The sequence below is a fragment of the Leucopleurus acutus genome (assembly GCF_964270905.1).
Source record: "Leucopleurus acutus genome assembly, chromosome: 5".
In the NCBI taxonomy this organism is placed as follows: Eukaryota; Metazoa; Chordata; class Mammalia; order Artiodactyla; family Delphinidae; genus Leucopleurus; species Leucopleurus acutus.
Window position 1 is genome coordinate 115,508,894 of NC_139147.1, and position 25,148 is coordinate 115,534,041.

The 25,148-nt window shown below is 39.1% G+C and overlaps 1 protein-coding gene across 2 annotated transcripts in view; it reads right to left on the reverse strand.

Annotated features, from left to right (window-relative positions):
- Positions 1 to 109: 109 nt before the first annotated feature.
- Positions 110 to 25,148, reverse strand: part of HPS3 (HPS3 biogenesis of lysosomal organelles complex 2 subunit 1) — a 45,808-nt gene continuing 20,769 nt past the window's right edge. The window contains exons 6-17 of one of the 2 annotated variants that reach the window (XM_082839202.1): positions 22,174 to 22,255; positions 19,476 to 19,630; positions 17,930 to 18,038; positions 15,154 to 15,335; positions 13,943 to 14,123; positions 12,775 to 13,008; positions 11,672 to 11,857; positions 11,142 to 11,330; positions 9,754 to 9,861; positions 5,617 to 5,823; positions 4,819 to 4,909; positions 110 to 1,592 (exon numbers count right to left, since the gene is read on the reverse strand). In XM_082839202.1, coding sequence (XP_082695328.1) covers positions 1,465 to 1,592; positions 4,819 to 4,909; positions 5,617 to 5,823; positions 9,754 to 9,861; positions 11,142 to 11,330; positions 11,672 to 11,857; positions 12,775 to 13,008; positions 13,943 to 14,123; positions 15,154 to 15,335; positions 17,930 to 18,038; positions 19,476 to 19,630; positions 22,174 to 22,255 — 1,852 coding nt within the window. In that variant the 3' untranslated portion in view covers positions 110 to 1,464. Of the gene's footprint in view, positions 1,624 to 4,818; positions 4,910 to 5,616; positions 5,824 to 9,753; positions 9,862 to 11,141; positions 11,331 to 11,671; positions 11,858 to 12,774; positions 13,009 to 13,942; positions 14,124 to 15,153; positions 15,336 to 17,929; positions 18,039 to 19,475; positions 19,631 to 22,173; positions 22,256 to 25,148 lie in introns of both variants that reach the window. The other variant, XM_082839203.1, reaches the window with a different exon arrangement.

Here is a 25,148-nt window from a genome sequence, read left to right on the forward strand (position 1 = left end):
AAAAAAGTCTATGAGCAGATGTTGTCCTGGACAGTCCTCAAAGGATCACTATTAAGATTCAATGATTTCAATAATAAATAAAAAAAATAAACAAACAAACAAACAAATAAGATCCAATGAAATGTTTCCAAACTTCGGCTTCCCATCAATCCCTCTAACATACTGCTGACATCAGTCCTAATGGACCAGTGGAATAGGGGCACAGGTGTAGAGGAAGTAAAATAAAAAACTAAACAGATAAAATAAAATATGAGTAATAAAATCTCAAAACGGTGAGGCCAATATTGAACTTCTAATCTACAGAACTGTAAGATAATTAATTTTGTGTTATTTTAAGCCATTAAGCCTGTGATAATTTGTTACAGCAGCAATAGAAAACCAATAGGGTACCCTTTGAAGATGTCAATTATACCTAAATAAAACTGGTAAAATTTTTTCGTTAATTTTAAATTAAAAAAATGTTTAAATAAAATAAAACAAATTTTTAAAATAAAATAAAATGTTGCCAGTCTGAGTTTTGTGAACCCTCGAAATGATGATCAAAAGGAAGTTAATATGGAACTGGAGAAAGGCAGAGTTGAGAAACAATCTATAAATTAAATCCTGGCAAAGACGAACGTTGCCATCAGGAGAAAAGTTTTCAAAATATCGTTGTGGAAACATCAGGTGAGTAACATTCTTGCCCAGCCTTAACTAAAGTCAAAGCACACTGTCAAGGAACTGAACTGGGACTCAAAATTATTTAATAAGAGGCTAAAAAAAAAAAGACACAGTTCTTTATATTTCTTTATTTTCACATACACTCTGGCTAAAAGAGCAAGAGTCCACATCAACAAAAAATGGAAACAAGGCTTTGGCTGAAAAACATGCACTCAACAAATCACGTTAATAGCCAGACAAGAAGAAAGTCAGCTTTGTAAACTTCTATTTCATTTGATTCAGAGAGAAACTTAGCATGTATTTTAAAAGTAACAAGAAAATAAAGTTTGAAATCTTTTACTGTGGGAAAACATTAACATCTTTCTCAAAGAAAATAACTGTTTTTAAAAGGGACCCAGTAGAAAAATCTGGAAAAATCAAGAAGGTTAAATTGTGGACCACTTGGAATGACATTCTTTCGAGCATACTTACAAATTGTTTGTGTTCCCGGGATGAAAAAGATTGTCATGTCTCCAACAACAGTAAATTGATGTTCCTTGGAATAGAAGTCAGTCTCTACCTTTAAAAATATATGCCTTCTTTGAGGAAACTCCTATATCTTGTAGCTTTTTTACATTCTGGACAATTAAATGGACTCAGCTCATAAATTATGAAACTAGTACTATCACTGGGGTAAGCAGCCTGAAAGCATTTGCAATATATGTACATGTTCAATATAAAAATCCTTTATATATATATATTTTTTATCTGGCATTCAGTTTTGAAAAATTCAGTCTCATATGTGGTATATTTCAAATGATACCTTTAAGTCAATGATTTCTTTCGACTGCAGTAAAGAAGATATGGCAAGAAAAATGCTGCAGTGCCATCTTCTGGGAGGATATTTAAGAAATCCCTTAGTTGTAGTTCCACAGCAACAACTGACAGTGTTTCTGTTTGTAGGAAAGAATATCTGAGTTAGAACTGAAATTCTGTCTTTCATCCTATTCTCTTATCACTCAACCAATTAGAAGCTAATTCAGGTGACAAAATGTTATAACTACGAGAGAGAGAGAGAGGAAAAAAACCCCAGAAAACCAGTCTTTTAAATCCACAGACTGCTTTATGGTTCTAACAACTTCTTATTTATTCTTTCTAGAATCGTTTGTAGGAAAATACAATCAACTGAACACTGTTTTTAATGTTAGGACTATATTGCAGCTGATTTATAAAGACTGTTTGCTAGGACAGGAAATAATTGTTGGATGACATTTTCCTAAATCAGTTCCTCTCTATTATAAGATTTTATGTTATTAATAAGCACAAATATGTTTTCGAGACCATTCACTTTTTTTCTCAAACTGCAAAATAATGTGTTCTAATGAATATTTTAAATATTAAGGAATTTAGTAAACATTTTTGTAAAGGTAACTATGTAATTTTATGATTCTGTTGTTTCTCGATGCATGCATGCTGCCCTCTGCTGGGAAGTGAAGGGGGTGACATTTAAGAACAATGTTCCCAAACCTTCTTCAGTCCATTCCGTGTGTGATTCTTGCATGCCCACCACTTATTCTATTTGCAGAGTAACCGGAATATAAAATCTCTGGCTCAGGTGTGCGTGCATCCATCCAAAGTCATCTGTCCAATATCCAGCAACCTAAACCATCCCTTACACCATGGAATGACATGCTTTTGTTGCTAACAAGTTAATGAATAGGGTGACGTATGAGAAAGCTCCCTAGCTCTGGAATCGTACAGACTCGGGCAGGGATCACACGCTTCTACTTATGCTCTGGGTGACTTTAAGAAAGTCAACCTCCTGGGTCTTGGTTTCCTCATTTATAATGTAGTGATACCATCTGCTAGCTTCCAGAGTCCTTTGTGAATCAATTTAAAATACAATGATGCACATCTGACACAAAATAGAACTTTAATAAACAATAACTGCTAACTAATTTGTAAAACCCATGAATTACCAATGTTTTCCTATCAAACGAGTTTATTTTGCCTAAACGTGGAACCTGTAAGTAGTATCCTAGATACAAAAAAACTGAGGTGGGGGCCAGTGTAAAGCAGGTATAGAGCCAACAAAAATCTTGCCACTGCTCTATTCTCCTCTTCCTCCAACTAGTGAAAGGCTAATACAGGTTACAACTCCAAGAACAAGGTCAATATCTTAAATGCATAGAGTACTTTAAATCCTGCAGTGTGTCTAGAAAATACGTGTCAAATGTTAAAAATAGTTATTTCTGGCTGGTGAAGTTTAAAATGACTTTTTAAACTTTGTAATTTACTATAGTACTAGAATTTTTATTAATAAGCACAGCTCACTGTCACAAAAACAGTCATAAGTACTGCCTTGAAACCAAGAAGTCAACCACTAAGCCCAGTTTCAATGGCTCTGCATTAGTGCAACAGTTCTCAACGAGTACAGTTCTGTCCCCCAGGGGACATTTGGTGATGGCTGGAGACACTTCTGTTTTAACTGGGCAAGTGCTGCTGGTATTTAGTGAGTAGAGGCCAGGGATGCTGGTAACACCCTAAAATGCACAGGGGACACCTACACACAAATTATCTGGTCCAAGATGTCAGCAGTGACAAGGCTGAGGAATGCTGCATTAGAGAGTAAGAAATCCAAGCTCCTAAGCATATTATGTAAGTCCCTGACCTCCATCTCCAACCTCACCATCTTGCAATTTTTGCCTAACATTTTACTCTAGAGTCAGTCCTGAACCTCCCATTGGTCCCAGGCAATTAAAAAAACTGGCTTGCTTCAGGATACTCAGTAAGCAGCAGACTTGGAACTCATTTCCAATTCTCCTAATTCCAATCCTGGTCCCTTCTTGGTATACCACAGCTGCCAACAGAGAGACTCCCCATGAAAACAGACCTGAGGTTATTCAGGTGTCTTCCCTTCAAATCAATCAATAGTTATAGAATACTCCATATGGAGAAGCACGTTGCTGGCAAGGAAAGTGCATCATGAAAAATGAATAAAACACTATACCAGCTCTGGAGGTATTACAATAAAGGTAAATCCCACACAGCATTTAGTTCCCATAAGCCACACACATACATACATGGCACATGTGTGTGAATACACACATATTAAAGACACAGAAAAATGGAACATTTGGAGGAAAGATTATGGGGTAGTTATGAGTTTGTGGGTGTGGATCAGAAAAGGATGAAGAAAGAGTCGTTTGACTAAGATAATGATGTTACCGGGGTGTGAAGATGTGGGCTATCTGTACTGGAAAGTGATCGACCAACAAGAATAATCAGTTCAAATTTATGTGATAAATTTGGTGCAGATGGGGCTGGGCAATCAAACACCTGAAGCTTCCACCTTCTGACAACCAAAAAATCACTCAGAAAGGTGGGTAGGACAAATAGTACAAAGGCCCCTCCCTGTCTTCCCAATCAAAAACATACAACTTAATGGGAATTTCCAGAAAAACACCATCCAATGGCCACTTGGCTTTGCCTAACACTTTGAAAGTCAATTCCCTCAGCTGGAAAATACAATTCCAACACTGTCAACTTCTAATATTTTATGCACACTGGTATCAATATAACCATACCTTTGTCATCAGGCCAACCATTAACTGGTGATATTAACACACAAGAGTAGTGAAACTGATAACCATATAGCTATCAAGATTTATAAATGACTATGAATTATATAAAAATTCAAACAATAACTACCTACGCTGTAAAATACTGCATAATTTAGACACACTACACTTCTAAATCTTTGAGAAATTTATCATTCCTCAGTACTTGCTTACAATTATGATTAATAACGAAAATAATTTTAATTTCCTACATGAAGTAAATTAAGCACCCAGACCATTAATATAAAACGGACTTTAACGGCTATTCCAATTTTTAAAATACTGAGGCTGTGAGTTTCTCTGACTGTGATACTTTGTTAAGTGTCTGGAAAGATTAACTTAAAAGCATCAGCTCTAGAGCTAAAAGAGATAAATGAATATCAAATGTGGTGGCGGGAGCACATGAATGTTAAAAATAAGCTCTCCAGTTGATTCTGCGAAGACCCTCTTCCCCACACTTGAGAATCACATGAAAAACGAGAGACAGCAAGGCTTCAGCCAGTTATGGAAATGAGTACCCTCAACTCAATTTATAATCAAGCAAAAAAGATTATTTTACCTTTTAGTGATGATAAGTAAAGTTGATATTTCTCTCCACCACATTTTATTCTCTGACAAAGTTCAGGCAGCAGTTTTTTCCACCACAAAGTCTATCTTAGGGAAAAATGAATACTTTTTAAGTTTGATGCATTTTACACTCAGATTTCCAACAAGAAGAAAAAGATTGTGCAGGGAAGCCCAGGGCAAAAATACATCATCTTGGTTAAGGAACAGACTTTGTTAGAACAGTCTTCTGCTTAAGCTAGAGCATAAAAGTCAGATCTGTAACTTGAAAATCTAATAATATATACACTGTACATATGTACATCGCTATTTTCAAGAAGAAACATAGACGTGTCTTGTTTTCATCTCTTAGGTAGCAAGAAAGTTCTAAAGTCAAAAACTCTTCTAATTTCTAAAGACCAGAGAGTCCACAAAGAATTTTCCCATCATTTTTTGTGTTTTCCAAATCTTCAGGTAATAGCCTACTTCATCGCCAAACAAGAGACCTTTAGTGAAGATAACATACAAGCACCATAAATTTTAACAGCCTCTAATGGTACTCAAAACATGTAACATATGGCTGCTGAGCCTGCGCGTCCAGAGCCTGTGCTCCGTGACGGGAGAGGCCACAGCAGTGAGAGGCCCGCGTACCGCAAAAAAAAAAAACAAAAACATGTAACATATATGCTCTTTTAAGCCACACAGCCCTGTGAGGTTGGACTGGCATAATCTGTCCCCACGTTGCAGATAAGGCAACAAGATTAACATTTGATTATCACTGGTAAAGCCTAAAACCGTAATCTGAAAAGCATACCCGATTCTCTTCTTTCAGTTCATGATTAGCATATGGGATGACTGCCTCCGGGCATCTCTCTAACAGCCTGTCTATGCACCGTTCATACTCTTCCAAACGCGTACGACACAGAACATGGATGCTGAGGCCAGCAACAGTGTCTTCTGAGAGTGGCTCCAAGAATGGAATAATGGAAGCTATGTCAAATGAAGGACCACATATGAGAGACTATGAACAGAAAAGTGAAATGTTATGGAATGAGGCACCCAAAACACTAAAGCACAACATACAGAATACAGTTTTTAAAAAGAATAAATCTCACTCACCAAAAAAAAAAAACAGAATGTAATTTTAGAGCACACGCATATATTTACTTAGTAAGTCTAATTAGACCAAAGTATTAAATAATCTTGAAACCACCTCTAGTTTAAAGAAAAAAAGATCTGTTTAATACAAAGCTATGATTTTTTAAAATAACATGGTTGTGTTTGCTCTGAATAGACTGTAAGTTTAAACTAATGCGAATGCTTTAAGATTCTATCCTTAGGATAGAATCAACAGGGTGGTCAAGATTTATGTCCAATGATGTTCACCTCAAGAATATTTATAATACTGAAAAACCAGAAGAAATCTAAGCATTAAATAAGAAGGGATGAGTCAATAAATTATGATATATTCAAATGATGGTATATTTTATAGCTATCAAAATTGTTTTCAAAGGACAAAATGCTCATGATAAAATTAGTAAAAAATCTCAGTACAAAATTATATTCAGAGCATGGTCAGTTGTATAAAATCTACATAGGTACATGCACATCTAGAAATGCCTTTGGAAGAGCATCGAAATTTGAAACAGAGACCAGTTCACTGGAATGGGAGGACAAAGCCAACTTTCTTTTTCACACTTCCCTGTATTTTCCAAGGTTTCTAATAATAGGCATGCACTACACGAAGAACCAAAAATAAAATTTCACATTTAAGGAAACTACAGCAATCGTTAAGAACCTAATAATTTGTATCAATACCGTTTGCTACAACCTGAATGACACAGAGCAGCTATTATTTCAGTAGTCAGAACTTGACAATATTTTACTTTTAAACATTTAAACTATAAATACTACTTTTGATTCCGCCACCAAAATAATCTCTGCTTTCCCTTTCTTCTGGATAAAAAATGAAATGCTCATATCCTGATTTTCTTCTTCTTGTATCCTTTTTACTGCAGCGTCTTCTCAGACTCACAGGAGGACATGGAACATGAACTATCCATTTACAGTCTGCATCGTGATTTTATTCCAAATATCTACCAAGCAATGGCTAGGAGAGTAAGGTTGGTCCCTTTCCTTCCTGCAAGTTTAATATTCACCTTCATCTGAAAAATTTCCTGACAATAAGATAGCAAATATGAAATAAGGTGGTGAAAGTGAAATGAGTCAAAGCTTGGTACAAAATGGGTTACCCATGAACTTTTAAGTAGTTATATCCATATCATCAAGAAGTTTAAAAATAAGAAACACCAGGGAATTTCTTGGCGGTCCAGTGGTTAGGACTCCGCACTTTCACTGCTGAGGGCGCGGGTTCAATCTGTGGTCGGGGGACTAAGATACCAGAGCCACACAGGGCGACCAAAACAAACAAAAACCCTCAAAATAAGAAGCACCAGACAACACATATATCACTGGATAAAAAACAGCCCACAGGTTACTACTACTCCTTAAAATACTCTTAGTGTTGTGTGCTTCTTAGCAGTGTGTTCCTTTCTTTCTTTTTTTTTTTTCAATATTGGAAATGGACTCTCCACCCCCAACACAGGCACTATTTATTCCCTTTTCTGATCTACACCCCTCATGCTCAGCTGGCTCTGCGGGGCTGGAACCCACAGAATTCTCTACACAGTCACACCTGTGGCTCTAAAAGGGGTGGATGGCAAGGAGGCGGGGGGAGGGGACCAGGACAATTCTGGTAAAAGGCAGGGCACTTACTAGTTACTGTGTCATTCTGAATAGTGGCTTTTTGACACACAGATGATTTATAGATTGTTTTTAATTCTTGCACAAATATACTATTACAGTGATTAAGAACAAGGGACAAAGATTTATCTCAAATCTGTGTGGTGGTGGTGAGCTGGTGGGTAGAGGGAAGACATACAATTTTGAAAAAGCTCTCCAAGTGATTCTGAACCGACCCCCCATTCCTCTAGGTAAGAGCAGGTGAGATCTTTTTGTTTCTTGATGGTTAGTTTTTTCTTAATGACTAAGACTAATTGACCCCAGATAATTTAGAAAGAGTTATAATTAGGAAAAGGATTTAGAAAAGTTTAGACTGACTCAACTTTCTATCCTTTAATGGCAAGGATTCCCAGAAAGAAGATACCCTTATTATTTATTTTTTATAAATTTATTTATTTTATTATTATTTATTTTTGGCTGCCTTGGGTCTTCGTTGCTGCACACGGGCTTTCTCTAGTTGCGGCGAGAGGGGGCTACTCTTTGTTGCAGTGCGTGGGCTTCTCATTGCGGTGGCTTCTCTTGTTGTGGAGCACGGGCTCTAGGCACGTGGGCTTCAGTAGTTGTGGCGCATGGGCTTAGTTGCTCTGTGGCATGTGGGGTGTTCCCGGACCCGGGATCGAACCTGTGTCCCCTGCATTGGCAGGCAGATTCTTAACCACTGTGACACCAGGGAAGTCCCAAGATACCCTTTTTAAATACCTTAAAATGGATTCTAAAGATCACTGAATTACACTTTTTCAAGCAGAGATTATAAATATGCTTTGAAGATTTATCAGGGGATATTTTAAAGCACTTATTACAATTAGCATTTTAAATATGTAATTAGTACATAAATTATAGGAGGGCAAGGTCTTGCCTGCCTCGTCCAATGCTGTACATCAATCACATTTACAGTACATGATTGAGGAATATTTGTGGAATGAACAAATCTGAGACTAAGTGCTCGGCAGCCTCTGTAGCATAAGGGTACTAGAGATAAGAACCAACAAGAACCGCCTTTGGCAATTTAAAAAAAAATGTAAGTAACTCTATTCCTGGTGACATCACAGGCTGTCTAGAGGCTAAGACTAAGCAATATGGTCTCTTGAGCTTCGCATCCTGACACCCCATCCCCAATTTGACATTTTGGTTTCTATAAGCAATAACCACACTTCCACTAAGTTCCCAGAGTAAATCAGGGGTTGCACACTCAAAAGCTTAACAAGGTCAAACCAGACGATGAAAACCAGATGATGAAAACACACGAAGGCGGCTGAGTATAAGGAAAATGGATGCCAGACACTGAATCTGGACCAGGGAGACATGGAGGTGGAACTGTGGCAGACAGGACAGCACGAGCACTGCCCAAGGAGGGGAGCCAGTAGGTGGCTCCGACCTTCAGGTCTCAGGCAGTGAGGGCCCAGGGTTACTGCTGAATGCAAGTTCTGCTGAGTTTCTCAAAGAGAAACTTGAAACTCAAAATTCTGAATTTGAAATCTCAATTTTCATATGTTGGCAGCTACACTGGGAAGACCAAACACAACAGATGTGAGGATTATACTCAGTCCTTGGGCCACTGATTACATTAAACAAAATCACATCCACATTGAGCCCAGCCCAATCCACCAAGTCAAATGTGGACTTTATTTCTCATTCTCAGTCAAAAACATTCACATTCAGAATTCTTGCAGGATGGTCTACATTCTCTTGATCATGTTTCTTACTTTTAAAAAAATCCTTTCAGGAGCCAGAGAAGCTAGCTACTTTGACCTATCTCCTATAAGACAGATAGTAGTGCTCGGTTTGGGCTAGAGGCCTAAACTGCGTGAGTGAACACTAAAATAAAAGTGAATCTCGTCAATGAAAACACCGCGAGACACTTGCCATACTTTCATTTCACAACGTGTTTTCAGGCACGTCCTGAGAATGAGGCAAGAGTCACAGGACTCGGAAGCTCACTCACCGACTGGCAACAAGACCAGACTTCCCGTCAGCAGTTTCAGGCAGAGGCAGGAATTCCCTCCACAGCTCTTGAGTATGCCTAACTATAGATTCTGTCCCCAGAATGATACACTCTAAATTAACTGGACACCCAGGGTCTTACCAAATTTAAGTCCTATACTATATGGTAATATGCATATTCATGAGAAAAGGAGGCATTTTTATTTACCTGTAATTTTGAAAGGTCTTCCATATAATTTTTATCAGCCAAGGATTCAGAGGATATTAAGACATTAACCCACGGACTGATTAAGCCATAATGACTACGGGTGTTTATCTAAAATGTAAAAGAAATTTATCATAAACAAAAATACAACAAAACAAGACTTTCTTCATCCATCCCACAAACAACAAGCAATCCCTAACATTCTGCCGTGTCCCAAAATTTGGTATACATTTTCCTGGTAATGGGAAGAAAGTCTTAGAATGCATTCCCCTGGAAAAGGTTTTAGTTTTGCTGCTTCTCACTGAATAAATCCTCACTAAATATTTCCTAATATTTTAACTTTCAAAAAACTGCAAAGAGGCACTTTCTCACAAAAAGGGCAATACTTCCTTTAAGCTAATTACACTCAAAAAAAGTTAACAGTAATACTGAAAATAATTTTTATTTCTACTACTTTCCTTGGGAGGCAAAATCTCTTCCATAAGTTCTCAAGACAATTCCCATAAAGACTCCCTTATTCAAGCAAACCCACATTAGCCACTCTGTCACTGTGAGGGACAAAGGGGCTGCCAGGGGTCGGGAGGAACAGGAAAGATAAGAGTAGAGTTGTTAGGGCTGCTGCAGACTGCGGAACAGCTCTTGTCTGTGCAGCTGACAGGAAATGGAAGTCTGGTAAGGAAGTCTCTCTCCCACAAGCCTTCTGCAGTTCCTCTCCCAGCAGGGAGGTCTGCAGATGTCTCTTCTCTCATGTTCCACTTCATGACTGTCGCCTAAGGGAGCACAGATGGATTTGGGGAAAAGCCCTTTCTCCCACACTTTGGCTACTGAAGTACCACTGTAGGTGAGTAATATAGGAACAGTAGAAGGCACTCTTTAGGATACAAAAGTGTTTAAAATGTGGGCAACTTCACTCACAGACAAATTTTAAATGTATTTTTAACTCTTGCTTTAAAAAGATATCCAGTAGGGCTTCCCTGGTGGCGCAGTGGTTGAGAGTCTGCCTGCCGATGCAGGGGACACGGGTTCGTGCCCTGGTCCGGGAAGATCCCACATGCCGCGGAGCGGCTGGGCCCGTGAGCCACGGCCGCTGAGCCTGCGCGTCCGGAGCCTGTGCTCCACAACGGGAGAGGCCACAACAGTGAGAGGCCCACGTATCGCAAAAAAAAAAAAAAAAAAAAAAAAGATATCCAGTAATATGAATTACGACTGATTTTATGCTGTTAAAAATAAGAAGGGTCAACAAAAATTAATATAAAAAGAAATAAAAATTTAACAAAAACATAAAACACACACAAAAAACCCCAAAAACAAACAAACCAAAAAATAAGGGTCATTATCATAATGTGTAATGTACATAAAGTTTAATTCACTGTACTATTCCATTATCTTACCAGATCCTCTGATGTTCTCAATGGTGTGGTGTCAGGTGGCTGCCTCTTAGATAATCTCCAGATGTACTGTGATGTGAGCTTGAAAAAGAGTTCCTGAAGTACCACATCTGGGAGACACGCTACCAGCTGAGCTTCCCAAAAGTCTACTAAGAGCTGAGGAATCGTATCTTCATCTTTACCACAGAGCACCTTGAGAACAGTGAAACAAGCCCCCATAGCTCAGATAAATATAGTACTGATCAAGTTACAGCTGGTCTGAATAGCACTCCATCATGTGGGCCATGTATTCAATAATTTATCTCTAGCATTAGTGCCGTGGCAAAAGCGAATTTAGACATTTTAACAGACTCCAGGTTGCATGAACAGAATTTTTCTAGATACATTTTTTAATCTGTACTTTTATAAGTGGTTATGTGTAAGTCTCATTTTTCAATAAACAAATGAAAAATCACTTCTCTTATTCTGCTCCCCGTCCCCCCCACCAACTTCATCAGGCCATCCAGAACAATTGCATTTTCAAAGTGACAAACCTTAAAGAAGGAATCTGCTTCTTCAATTCCAATTTTGTTGTTCTTCTGTAAGCCAAGGACTGAAGCCACAAGCAATCCAGGCTGAGTCTCCTTCAAGTGAACTGCAAATTCAGTTGGAACAATCTGTCCTTTCCTCTGTTGAATCAATAGCCGAGGTTCCAGAATGAAGCCACATACCAACTTCATCTTCAGATAAAAAAAAATTTAGGAACAGAATAAACATTGCATTCATCTTGGAAATACACGCTAGTGAATTCAAGAATCAATGATAAGCCATTAATAATTTATTGTAATCTTCATTTTTTCTTTACAAAGACAAGTTCTAAGGACATCATTGGTAACTGTCTTTGTAGAAGTTATTACTTAATTAAGCATCAAGATGTCCTATTTTGTAGACAGCTTTAAATTGAGGTCTATATAGGATTTTTCAAAATTATGAAAAGAAAATTCATCTTTCTAGAATTCTACTCTTCAAAGTAGAGGACATCTTAGTGCTAACCTGAGACATAATAAGTGCTCAATTAATGTCACTTCTTAATTTCTTTCTCTACTGATTAACTTTTTTGGCTTATGTCCCTAAATGGCCTCTTTTCCAACGGGAAGCTACCTTTTCTTTGATACACCATTCAAATGCCTAATCTCCCACACAGTCATTTGTGATCTTCCCAAATGCAGGCTATTTCTGCAACTACTGCACTCCTAAGACTCAAGGTTAATAACCTACTTGCTGTACTTGAATATACATCACTGTTCTGTTTTCAGGGACAAACCACACCACCCCCTCGTGCCAGGTCAGACTGTCAGCTCAGGGCAGAGCCTGTATACTCTTCACTGCCAAGCACTGTGTTCTGAACATACCTGACACTAAGTTGAAAAGTCTTTGGATACCCATTGCTGCCATTTATCTTTCATTTTTCTTTTTCATTGGACAAATCCAAAGCCCAAGCACTCCCACTTTGGGCCACTTCCTTTTTAATACTAAATCTGTCTTCCTTTACAACTAAGAAAAAAATGAGCTACACAGAAGCCAGAAAAAAACTAAACACCTCAGGACCACTGAGTCCTATTTTAGCTTGCTGTTAATTCCAGGCAGGGCACCGTACCTCTGAATGGCTTTTCATTTCATTTCTGTGCATGTCAAGATCTCTCATTTTCAAAGCCATTGCTGCCTTGGTCAATGTCACTAAGACTGATGAAAATCCAGAAGTATCCAGCTTCCTTAAATAGCTTATGGCAGTTAAAGGATCAATATTCTTCATAGAAGGACTACAGAGAATATGGGGCAGTTGCTTCGGCTCAGCGACATAAAACATCTGAACCACTTTTGCTGCCAATTCCTTTGGTGAGCGTAAACAAGAAATAAAAGGTCAGTCAGCTGATAGAAAGCAACAAAATCAGCCAAAAAAAAAAAAAAAAAAGATAAAAAGCCAAGATACAAACATTCCAATTAAGATAAAATTACAGTACTATGCTTCGATTTAAAAAGAGAGTTTGATGGTGATAGCGTGGGAGAGCTGAGATGACCTAAAGTGATCTCTTTGCTGAGTTATAATGAAGAAAAAGCAGGGAAAGTGTATACCAAGTTGTGGCCAGCATTTCTAATTTTAACAAGAGTTCAGAAGAAGAAAACAAATATTGGATTAAATTATACTCAGAAGTCCATTATAGAAAATTACTGTTTAATACAAAATTTACTTATATTTAATGTACAAAATATACTTAATATTTACAAGAGAAAATTTCATTTCTCTTAAAACCTTAAAACACTTGGTATCACAATACCCAACTTTGCATACTGGCATTCAACTCTTTAAAAATACATGAGGAGCTAAAAATGATCCTTGATAATGTCTGAAGGTTGCTGGGCCAGGATTTCACAAGGGAAACTTTGGACACCTGGAGAGTGGGGCAACTAGGGTTGTGAAAAGGGCTGCAGATGAGAAGAAGGCAGGCAAAGCCCAGGTTCTATGTCATTCTTCTAAAGACATGCCACTGTCAAATTGGGCAGGTCACTCAACCACAGTGGACCACACCCCCCTGTCTATGTAATGAGAAAGTATGAGAAGATGATTATAAGTTCTCTTCCAAGCTGTAATTCTGAGTATTATTAATGAAGAAAAGGGCACACTAGTTACCTTTTTTAGGAAAAAAAGACTATAATACCAATGAAAAATACTTGGAACTTGATTTCTCAACAGAATTACATAAAATAAATTGCTAAAATGAAAAATTAAAAATATTAGATATAACTAAATAGAAAACTGTATTCACTTCACTTAATTCTTCATCCAGGTTTTCATAAAGTGAATGATTAATGTAAAAGATTAATCCCCTCTCGTATTTCTGCGTTCCATCCTCTAATGCCCAGTCCACTCGGGCCAAAACTTCAGCCATAGACAAACCAGACATCTTATAGTATGGCAAGGCGAGGTGGGAATACTGGGTGTCAAGCCTAAAGGGAAGGAAGTAAAAAAAAAAAAAACTTCAGATTTGTCATGTTTAAGTTTGGATGTCTAACACATTTAATAATAAAACAGACATGATTTCCGGAAGACATAAATCTCAAAATACTTTTCTACGGCCATTAGGAGTTGGAACAAACTCCTGAGTTTTGTTCTGCAAAGTCATTCTAATTAATGTAGCTTCTTTTCGCTTGCTCATAAGAAAAACAAAAACAATTCATTAAGTGAATTTTAATATTCATAATGTGGCTCTAAAATAATGGTGTTTATAAGTAGGAAAAGTCTTTTATCAATTTATAATGACTCCCATGGGTCAAGTAAGCCTTGGAAACAATTATATATGAAAAATATTATAAAGATCATTCTCATCTGGACAATGGCTACAGGATTTGTTCATTTTGTGAAAATTATTGTGACTTGTACACTTATTACTTGTGTACTCTTCTACGTGTATAACTCCATTAAAATTTTTTTTTAAGTTTCCTCAAAAAGCTTAAATATTGAGTAATGGTTACCATTAAATCTATTAACATAAAAAAAAAGATCATTCTCAAAAAGAGAAATCACTATTGATCCTAGTGTCCTTTTCTGACATCATAAAAGCACTGACTACTAAGATTAAAATCACAGAGTGTCCAACTTGTATCTCTCCCTTAAATAAAGCTCATAGTAATATGGTTGTCTCAGGGATGTTCACTGGTCATGCCCCACCCCCGCCCAAAGGTCTGAAAAGAAACTTCAAATTCCTAAGTTAACTGATGGGAGACTCATGAACTGCTCATCCAATAAACTGTAAGGCCTTGAAGGCAGGCAACAGGTCGTGCTCATCTCTCTAAGCTTAGCCCAGTACCTGACCCACAGGATGTGCTAAACAAATGCTGTGGCATAAATGAATAACTAAACCACCTCCCCTCATGCGTCCTCCCATTTGTCAGGTAACTGCCAGAGGTGGAAAAGTTAGTAAGCACACCTGAAGCTCAGGATGGCTTCTCTGACAAGTTTCCAAGTAGCATCACCAACCTGCTGTAGCAGTCTCCAAGGTGCCCACAGCTTTCTTTAAATGCTTCTAAAAGCTCGGCTTTTTCTCCAGGTTCCAGCTGACTGGCATCCATCAGGGCAGCTCTCACTAACAGGTGAGCCTCGCTGAGAAGGTGGATGCAGCTCTGCGTTTTTGCAGTCTTGTAGGTGTTACTGTAGTCTACCTAACACAAAAAAGGCAAGCAGCTAATGTTGATTTAGACATCTCCCCAAAGTTTCCCAGTTCTTAAGAATATCTACCCAGTTGGTTACTAAAGTCAATATCTGAACACATTAAATCCTAAAAAATAAAAAGTGGTTATTTGTCATTCTGATAAGGCCTAGCTAAAGTGGTTTTCTTTTCCCCCACGATCTATGAGCCAGTTTAACACACACATGATTGTAACTATTCTCTTGTTAAACCGTGCTAATCATTAGAGAAGGTACAATTAATACTGTAATGCTAATAATGCTGTTAACTTAGCAATAATTTGATCACAATTTGATAAGGCTAATGAACATATCTGAAAACCTTAACTTTATTTTTAAGTTCTATGATTTAAATCTTTCTCAAATTCAGATTGAGTATGCTTCCTTTATCTTAGTTTCAATCTGTGAATTTAGGTTCTGCTAGATCTATTTCTGTAACTTACAGTGGGCTTATAAAAATTATCACTAGCTAGGACTTCCCTGGTGGTGCAGTGGTTAAGAATCTGCCTGCCAAGGCAGAGGACGTGGGTTCGATCCCTGGTCTGGGAAGATCCCAAGTGCCTTGGAGCAACTAAGACCGTGGGCCACAGCTACTGAGCCTGTGCTCTACAGCCTGCGAGCAACAACTACTGAGCCCATGTGCCGCAACTACTGAAGCCTGCGCACTCTAGGGCCCGTGTGCTGCAACTACTGAGCCCGCGTACCGCAATTACAGAAGCCCAAGCGCCTAGAGCTCGTGCTCCATGACAAGAGAAGCCACTGCAATGAGAAGTCTGTGCACCACAACGAAGAATAGCCCCTGCTCACCACAACTAGAGAAGGCCCGCGCACAGCAATGAAGACCCAACGTGGCTAAAAATAAATAAAATTTAAAAAAAGATTATCACTAGCTAATCTGAGTCAATCAGTATTTTTAGACTCCAGTAGGCAAATCACCTAGATGACGTCTAAGACTTTCAATTAAGCAAGACTGAAAACACAGAACAAAGCTGATAAAATTATCAGCATTAAAATGCCAGGGCCAAATCAGGCAAAACCTTCACCCGATGACCAAAATTACCATTACTAGTGAAGGGCAAATGAATATTCTGCACCTCCCAGTGTGATACTCTGAGAAAGATACGTCACCTACACAATGTTCTGGCCAAGAAGACGAATATACAACCTGAATCTAATCATGAGAAATGATATGAAATGAGAAATGAAATGGAATGAAAAAATAAATTTTTAAAAGGTGGCAGGGGGAGAAATATTTTTCAAAACTGTTATAAAACGAAGAGTGGAATCTAAAAATACAACAAGCTAGTGAATAAAACAAAAAAGACACAGACTCACAGATACAGAGAACAAACTAGTGGTTACCAGTGAAGATAAGAGAGGGAGATTAAGAGGTACAAACTACTACGTATAAAATAAATAAGCTACGAGGATATATTGTACAACACAGGGAATATAGCCAATATTTTATAATAACTACAAATGGATTATAACCTTTCAAAACTGTGAATCACTATGTTTATACCTGTAACTTATAATATTGTACGTCAACTATACTTCAGCAAAAAAAAACAAAAAAAATTTTTTTAAATAAAACAAAGAAAGGCTGTGAACATATTCTGGATTAAAGGAGCTAAAGAGACGTGACAGTTAAATACATTACTTGATGGATCCTGGACCTGGGGCAGGAGGTGCTGGGGGCTTCTACTAGGCCATTATTGAGTCAATTGACAAAACTGGAATATGAACCATAGACTAAAGTATTGTGTCATTGTTAAATTTTCTGAAGCATGTGTGTGTGTGTCCTGTGGTTATATAAGCAAATATCTCAATTCTTAGGAAACATGCACTGAAATATTTAGGAGCCTTAGGCTATGACGTATGCAATATACCTTCCAATGGATCAGGAGAAAATAGACATGCGTGCTTGCGCATTTGTACAAGAGTGCAAAAAAGAAGAAAAGAGAGGGAGAAACAAAGGGAGTATAATGTTGGCTATGGGCAAATCTGTGTGGGGAATACACAGGTTTTACTTGTACTATTCTTATTCTTGCAACTTTTCTGTAGGTTTGAAATTATTTCAAAATAAAGAGTTGATAAAAATTGTCAGGGATGAGTAGGCAGTTGTCACTCTTAGAAGAGGAAGAAGGATGCCTATGGGACAATGCTACAAGTGCTGCAGTGCCCTGGGACTATCTGCTAATATTTCAAAGAAGTGTGAGACAGGGACATATGATCTAAGATTTCTTTCGGCTCCATTTCATGGTTCTCTTTGCTAGGGTTCAAAATAAAGGTCAAAGGCTACTTATGTTTAGACTGGCTAATCAATTCTCATAGGAGAGTGGGTATGAACAAGGGAATCTTATTTTAGTGAAGGGAATTTCTCCTGGCTCCTCAAATACCAGGAGCTGTGAAAACAAGAAGGTGAAGATAATACACTGCACTGTCAGACGGAGCCTGGAAGCTGGCTGGCTGTGGCATTCTGCATGTACGATAATTAGAATCAATTTCTAGTCATCAATTAGACTCTAAAAAGTTCTACCAGTAAGAATTAGAAGTCTGAAAGGAATACCATTTCTTTGTACAGTTGCACTGGTGAGATCGTATTCACAATATACAAATTCCACCCAGCCTCAGCTACAGGAGGTGTTTTGAGATTAACACTGGTACCTTTTCTAGAACTAAAAGCAAAACAAAGGACAAGAATTATAAGACATATTATTAATAAACGGGAATTTTAAATGGTAAATATTAGATACCTAAAATATTGTAATTATGATATCATTTTCATTTAGTATTTTCTTTGTCGATTAACTACACAGTCGATTTTTAGAGAACATTAGTGCACAATGCTGCGTAGGCCAAACAGCACTTAACATACTGCACTCTCGCGGACTCATAAACCAAGCACTTGCAATTCATTCCACAGGTATTGTTAAATAGGCACTAAGTTCACAGAACAGGCAAGAGTCCTCAAAAGGAAGAAAGGCTTGGGTATGGCCTTCATGAGGCCAAGGGCTGCTGGGAAAATGCAAAAGACAGAACTGAACATCTGCTGGAGGCACTACCTTATCTCTTGCTTTCACTACATGATGCATTTTCTGTAGTATGCAATCTTTTAAAAATGCAGACCCTAGACCAAATGAATTTTCAAATAAATCAGAATTCTTTAAAAAATCATGTAAAAATATATAATACTTTTAAGATGTCAAATGTGTGAGATTACAAGCTATTTTTCCTCTCGCCAGAAAGCTTTTAGGATCAGTCAGTCTCAGACCACTTTGTGCACACTCTAAGTGTGCAGTTACCCAAGGGAACCTGGTTATTCCTGCCGGTGGAACAAAGCCAGGCACAAATAATTCAGAAAAGCTTAAACTTATGTTGAAAATGGAAAACAATGTTAGACTTGAAATACAATCTGTGTTCCTCCCCTGCAAACAGATTTCTTTCCTACTTAATTTTCCATAGAGGACTGTTCAAATTAGATTGCATTCCCTATCACTAAGTTCACAGTATAGAAAACATCGAATAGAAGCATTAACCTCTCTGGAATTAAGCATTCTATTCCAAACAATGTGAAAGCAAAAAACCGAAGTGTCAACCTGAGATTAGAATAATAATGCACTTTTACTCTAAGGTAGATTAACACATAATCTATACATCATGAATGTGCTTTAAGGTAAGAAATGCATTGTTACTTTCTTTTTCATTGAAATACCAGAAAATAATCTTTGGATAAAAATGTAGCCACTTAAAGGCCGAAGAAGAAAAATAATAAAGAGCCTTGTCACTTGGATCAGCATAAGAGGCTCTGTCTTACTTGTTAATTACACAAAAAAGGCATGCCCTTTAACTTCTTATCTAAAACACCACAGATATTTACTGAACTAATTTTATACTTCATCTTCTTCTAAAAGTTCAAGGTCAATTATAAAGGATATCATAGAGATCATCAGAAACTTCTTTTCTTACTCTGGAAAAAGAACACCTAGAAAAGCTATCTGATCATTCAAAGCTTTCATTTAAAAAAATATCAACAAAGATGTATGCAAAATATAGCAGTAACAATTCATTGCAGAAACTTTCGCAGGAATGTCTGGGGGTGAGGGGATGCTTACAGAAGCCTCTTGGGTGACTCTCTTCTCTCTGGAATTGTTTCAGGGTCTGCCTTGGTCAGAAGTATAATGTGGTTTTCAAAGTGACAGATGGCTTTCAAGCCTATGAAAAGCTGTATTCTTAAAGCACAGACATCCATACTGACAGGTGGGCAAGCCTAATAAGGAAAAAAAATCGGAAATTTAGCTAAGGAATAAAGTGCATGAATTTTAATCTTCAAAAATCAATGTATTTGATACAATGTCTCCTTCCCCCTCACTCTCCCCCCATATAATTCAAATTCCTATTCTTATCAGAGTAAGAGGTTATCCTATCTAAACTATTTAACCAACTATCTCATCCATGTGTCTGCCAAAGGGCTACTTAGTATCTGTTGACTTTGATTTAAGGAATGCAGAGAGTGGGTTACACCTGAGGCCCCTCAAAGCTGCAGGAACTCTCTGCCTTACAGAGACCCTCCAGGAGCCCAGCCCTGGGCTGATTACCTGGCACCCAGGAAATTCCCCACTAACAGTGGGCTGGCTCAGGGTACGTTCAAGTGGCCTCTTTAGACAAAACAAGACACTATAAAAGGACATTGTACTTCAGGTAGAGTACATAAAATGGTTTCTTAGTGGTTGCATGTGTACGAAAGAAACACTCTCATGTTCCGATGGCTTCTGTTAGCTCTGTAGATGTGAACACTGCCCGGAACAGCCAACAGGCTGGGGTGTGTCAGGCAAACTGGAGGAAATCCTGGACCAGGAGCCAGCCTCCTGTCCTTATAAGGGACCATTCACTCAAGTAGAATGGATACGGAATATAATGGAAGAGCTCTTTCTGCGACTCACAAAATGATGCTGCCAGGCCTCCCCCTCTCCTCCATTAATGCTGTTTTGATTCTGAGGTCATCTTCATTGTCCCTTTTGTACAAAGCACATGGGGGAAAACCTCCATCTATTTTGACATTCCTAAGAATAGTTAAGTTGGCCTTGGCGATGCTGAGCCAGAATCTGAGAGGAAAGGGAAATGAAGATCGCGTGTACTTTGGTCCCGACTCTGAGGTTGTGAAACCTTTCTCAGACACCGCAGCTCCCAAAGCCTGAGTCAGCAAGGGAGCAAAATGATGGTGTGCTCATTCAGGGGCATCTAGGATTTCAGAATGGTGGAATCGCAGGGAAGGGGGAGCCGGGATCACCGTCCTTCCCTCTGCCACCTTCAGGAGGACTGGCCTCAGGGGCAGCATTCCCCACCAGCTGCCCATCTCTCCTCTTTTCTACCTTCCTTTCTTCTGTGTTCCTTCCCTCTGGTTTTATGAGACTCTGAGAAGGCCTAGAACTGAGATTTATTTCCAAATGCAGATTGATCCTACCTCAATCTGTTATGTACCCCTCACTCCACCATCACTACTTACACAAGCCTATGTCTCTCTGAGGCTTAAAACAAAAAACAAGGGGCTTCCCTGGTGGCGCAGTGGCTGAGAGTCCGCCTGCCGATGCAGGGGACACGGGTTCGTGCCCCGGTCTGGGAAGATCCCACATGCCGCGGAGCGGCTGGGCCCGTGAGCCATGGCCGCTGAGCCTGCGCGTCCGGAGCCTGTGCTCCGCAACGGGAGAGGCCACAACAGTGAGAGGCCCGCATACCGCAAAAAAAAAAAAAAAAAAAAAAAACTCCTGAAAAGGCTATGTGTATATCTTAAACACAGACAGAAAGGCATGGGAAAGCTATGATTCTTATTTCTCAAGAGGCTGAGGGTAGGCAGTAAGCCTGGTCAGCAGCAGAAAGTGATAGGCAGCCCATAGCAAAAAAGAACTCAGACACGATTTCCAGAAAACGCCAGTGCATTTCACAATTTGGGTGACAGTGATAATGGTACTACACAACCATCATCACTGAACATTCATTTTTCCAGAAAAAGGCGTTCCAGGTGCCAGATGGACATTAACATGTGAAATAGAGGCCATCATAACTTGGGGGTTCCCTACAGCACGGATATGCACAACAAACACCCATTCAAATAGCTTATGCTCCGGGGGTAAAACTGCACATGAGGAGTATGATGCAAATGATCAGCGTATTTCTGAGAACAGAAAATTCAAGGTCAGAAAACAGAGAATTTCATCATAACACTGCCTCTGTTTATTTGGCGGTCAAGAGCTTTTCAGAGACTAAGCGTATTACTACTCACTAAAAATGAGGTTATTGATCTAGAATATCCATTTACACTAGATCAAAACTACAGAACTACAGGAAAGTTGTTGAAGACTTTGTAAAACGATTAAAGAATTGAAGGCATATCTGATAACAGTATAAATAAATCATCTGAATGCGCTGTATTCACTTTTGTGCTCTTGAATATACTGATTTCTGTACTGTTTTGTTCACAGCTCTATACAATTGCCACCAATACTTCTATTAAATGAATAAAATTGTAGTACACCATAGCTGTGAAGTGCTCTCTCTGAAGTTACACTATATATATATTCTTTACCAAATTTTTAAAACTATGCATTCTATCTAAATTCTGAGTAAAATGCTTTCAAAGTAATCTTAAAAATTACCGTCTACACCACGAATCACAAAATGCTTATCGTTTTACATTCCAACATCCTAATTGAAAAAGACAAGACTTTAATGTTTGCCAGGCTTAGACACGAAGAGCAAGTTTGCAAGCACTCATACGGTGATCGTTAGGTTGCACCGTCATAAGCCAGCTCTAACCTTCAGGGTGGTGTCCACATACGGGTCCTCCTCCCGAGCGGCCGCCGCACTGCACCGCACTGTGTAACACTGCAGGTTGTTACTGAGGAAGAGGAGAGATGCCACTGAACAAACTGGAGGCCAGGAACCAACGTGCCCACCGTTGGGAGGATTTCACAGGAGCACAGAGCAATGGCAGGGGTCGGGGAAGACCCAAGTATTTGTCAATGCTGACAAGTTAGGCTACTTCTTAACAAGGAGAGTACCTCAGAAACCCTATGGAGTGTTTTTTAAAATACATGACTGGTCCCCACCTCACTCCTACCCAAATCATAATCTCTAGGGGCTGAATCAAGACACGTATATTTCTACAAAGCTCCTTGTGTGACATACACTCCTAGTTAAGAACCATGGATCTGGGTCAATACCCTCATCTTATAGACAAAATGATGCCCCTGGGATCTGCCCAAAGTACAGAGAGGTGACTATTAAAGCCAAGGTTAGAACCCAAGTTTACTGGTTATTATCTCGGGATGAAATGGAGCCTGGATTATGCTGCGCAACACACTTAGATGATGCAAACCCAATCCAACGGTAGAGAAAATCAGAGACTGTCTGAAGGAACCTTCAGAATTACCTAGTCCAGCAGCTTGTTTTTAAAGATTAGGGCCTGCAAGGTACATGATTGGTCCAAGTCCTCTCTGGAGAATGGAGTTAAATTAGACCCCAGGTCTCCTCACTCTTCACACTCCTCTAGCTCTTTCCACAACCCCAGGCTATGTCTGCACAGCAAAGCAACCTGGAGACCCCACAGTAAGTGCTTGGAGACTTACAAGGCAACCCTCCAACACTGACATTGAAAACCATCAATGTTTAACTTAGAAATTGATACAAAACCCATCTTGTCGTGGGTTCCCAGGAATGATTTTTAAAAACAAATCAGAGGGCTTCCCGGGTGGCGCAGTGGTTAAGAATCAGCCTGCCAATGCAGGGGACACGGGTTCAAGCCCTGGTCCGGGAAGATCCCACATGCAACTAAGCCCGTGCACCACAACTACTGAGCCTACGAGCCACAACTACTGAAGCCCGTGCGCCTAGAGCCTGTGCTCCGCAGCAAGAGAAGCCACGGCAATCAGAAGCCAGTGCACTGCAACGAAGAGTAGCCCCTGCTCGCCACAACTAGAGAAAGCCCGTGCGCAGCAACAAAGACCCAGCATAGCCAAAATAAATAAATAAATAAAATTTTTAAAAAAATAAGAAAGTGAGAGAAGTAAAAATGAACTCTATTGAAATAAAGAAATGAAGGACTAAAGCAAATCTAACAATAACCTTAAAATAGAAGAAATACTTCTTTAACAGGAGAATCATTCTGACATTTTCACAGCTGCGAGACTTGGCACGATGTAGAGGCATCAGTCAGGACTCTCCATCTGTTTGCTGGGGCTTCCACTTTGGTCTCAGCCCACTGTCAACTGTGTCCATGTCCAGAGAGCTCTAGGATGTGACCTCTGGAGTCATGACAATAGCTGGGACGGTAGCACCGCCGCTTAGAAATCTGGGGTAGAGGGTGCCCTCACGAAGGAAACTAAACAGAAGGGACTTTGAGATACTGGGAACCAAAAGAAGTACCTGCAGTGGGGCCAGGATGACAGGTCAGAGTTGCTATGACCACAAAGATGACCTTTAGGTTCTAGAGAGAAAAAGGCTGCATCCTCCAACTCACCTCCAGCAACGTTAATCCAGCTATTAGCGGTCGCTGGAATACTAAGCAGCAGTATAAGAGAAGAACAAAGTGAACTGAAGTGTGCTGGCCTGGAAAGACGTCCAGGATACGCTGCTAAGCATAGCAGCAAGTTGCTCAAAAGTGGACATCATACGATCCACTTCTGTAAAAATCAAACCATAGTTGTTTATGTATTCTTTTAAAAAAAAAAGTTGGATGAATATAGACCAAGTGTTGATAAGGTTGACTCTGAGAAGGCAGATTATGGGAGGCCTTCCGATTCATGTATGTCTACAAGGATAACATTTTATTACATGATTTTACATTGTTCTTAGAGTCTTTTTTTTTTTTTTTTTTAAATTTCATTTATTTATTTATTTTTGGCTGTGCTGGGTCTTCTTTTCTGTGCGTGGGCTTTCTCTAGTTGCGGCGAGCGGGGGCCACTCTTCATCGCGGTGCGCGGGCCTCTCACTGCCGCGGCCTCTCTTGTTGCGGAGCACAAGCTCCAGACGCGCAGGCTCGGTAGTTGTGGCTCACGGGCCCAGCCGCTCCACAGCATGTGGGATCTTCCCGGACCGGGGCACGAACCCGTGTCCCCTGCATTGGCAGGCAGACGCTCAACCACTGCGCCACCAGGGAAGCCCTGTTCTTAGAGTCTTTTAAAAAATATTTTATTGCTTTTTTTTGAGGGTATATAAACATATCACTATTCAAGAAACTTTTCAAGACAAACTTATGGATCAAGATATTTCTAAAATACTATCTATTGGGGAAAATACAAAATATGTAAAAATTAGTTCAACAATATAGGATTTTAAATATAGGGGTGGGGAATCTTTATTAAGAATCTGAATTTACATATAACAACTGCTATCCTAATGTCTAATGCTTCCATAGTCAGGTTAATGATGTCAAGAGTATCTTTTGGTGCTAATATTAAGAAAAGCTTCAATAATTTCCCACCTGGAGGCAGGCAAAACCCACAGATTTTAAGTCTCTTCAAGCCCTCACTATACTATGTTTTTGGGACTCTACATTCCAAACTAGTTCATGACATACTTTGGGTGGAGGGGCATTTAGAGGGTCCACTCACTAAATTCTCAGTGTCCTGTACATTTATACAATCAGATGGATAAAAGATAGTCTGTTGTATAAATATTTGGGGGCAGAAATAAATATTTTCTTCCTTCTTTCTCCCTCTAATTTGTCCTTGGTTTCTGAGAAGCTATAGTTTTCTGGATTCTTTGGCATTTTTACAGACCCTTCTCTTTTT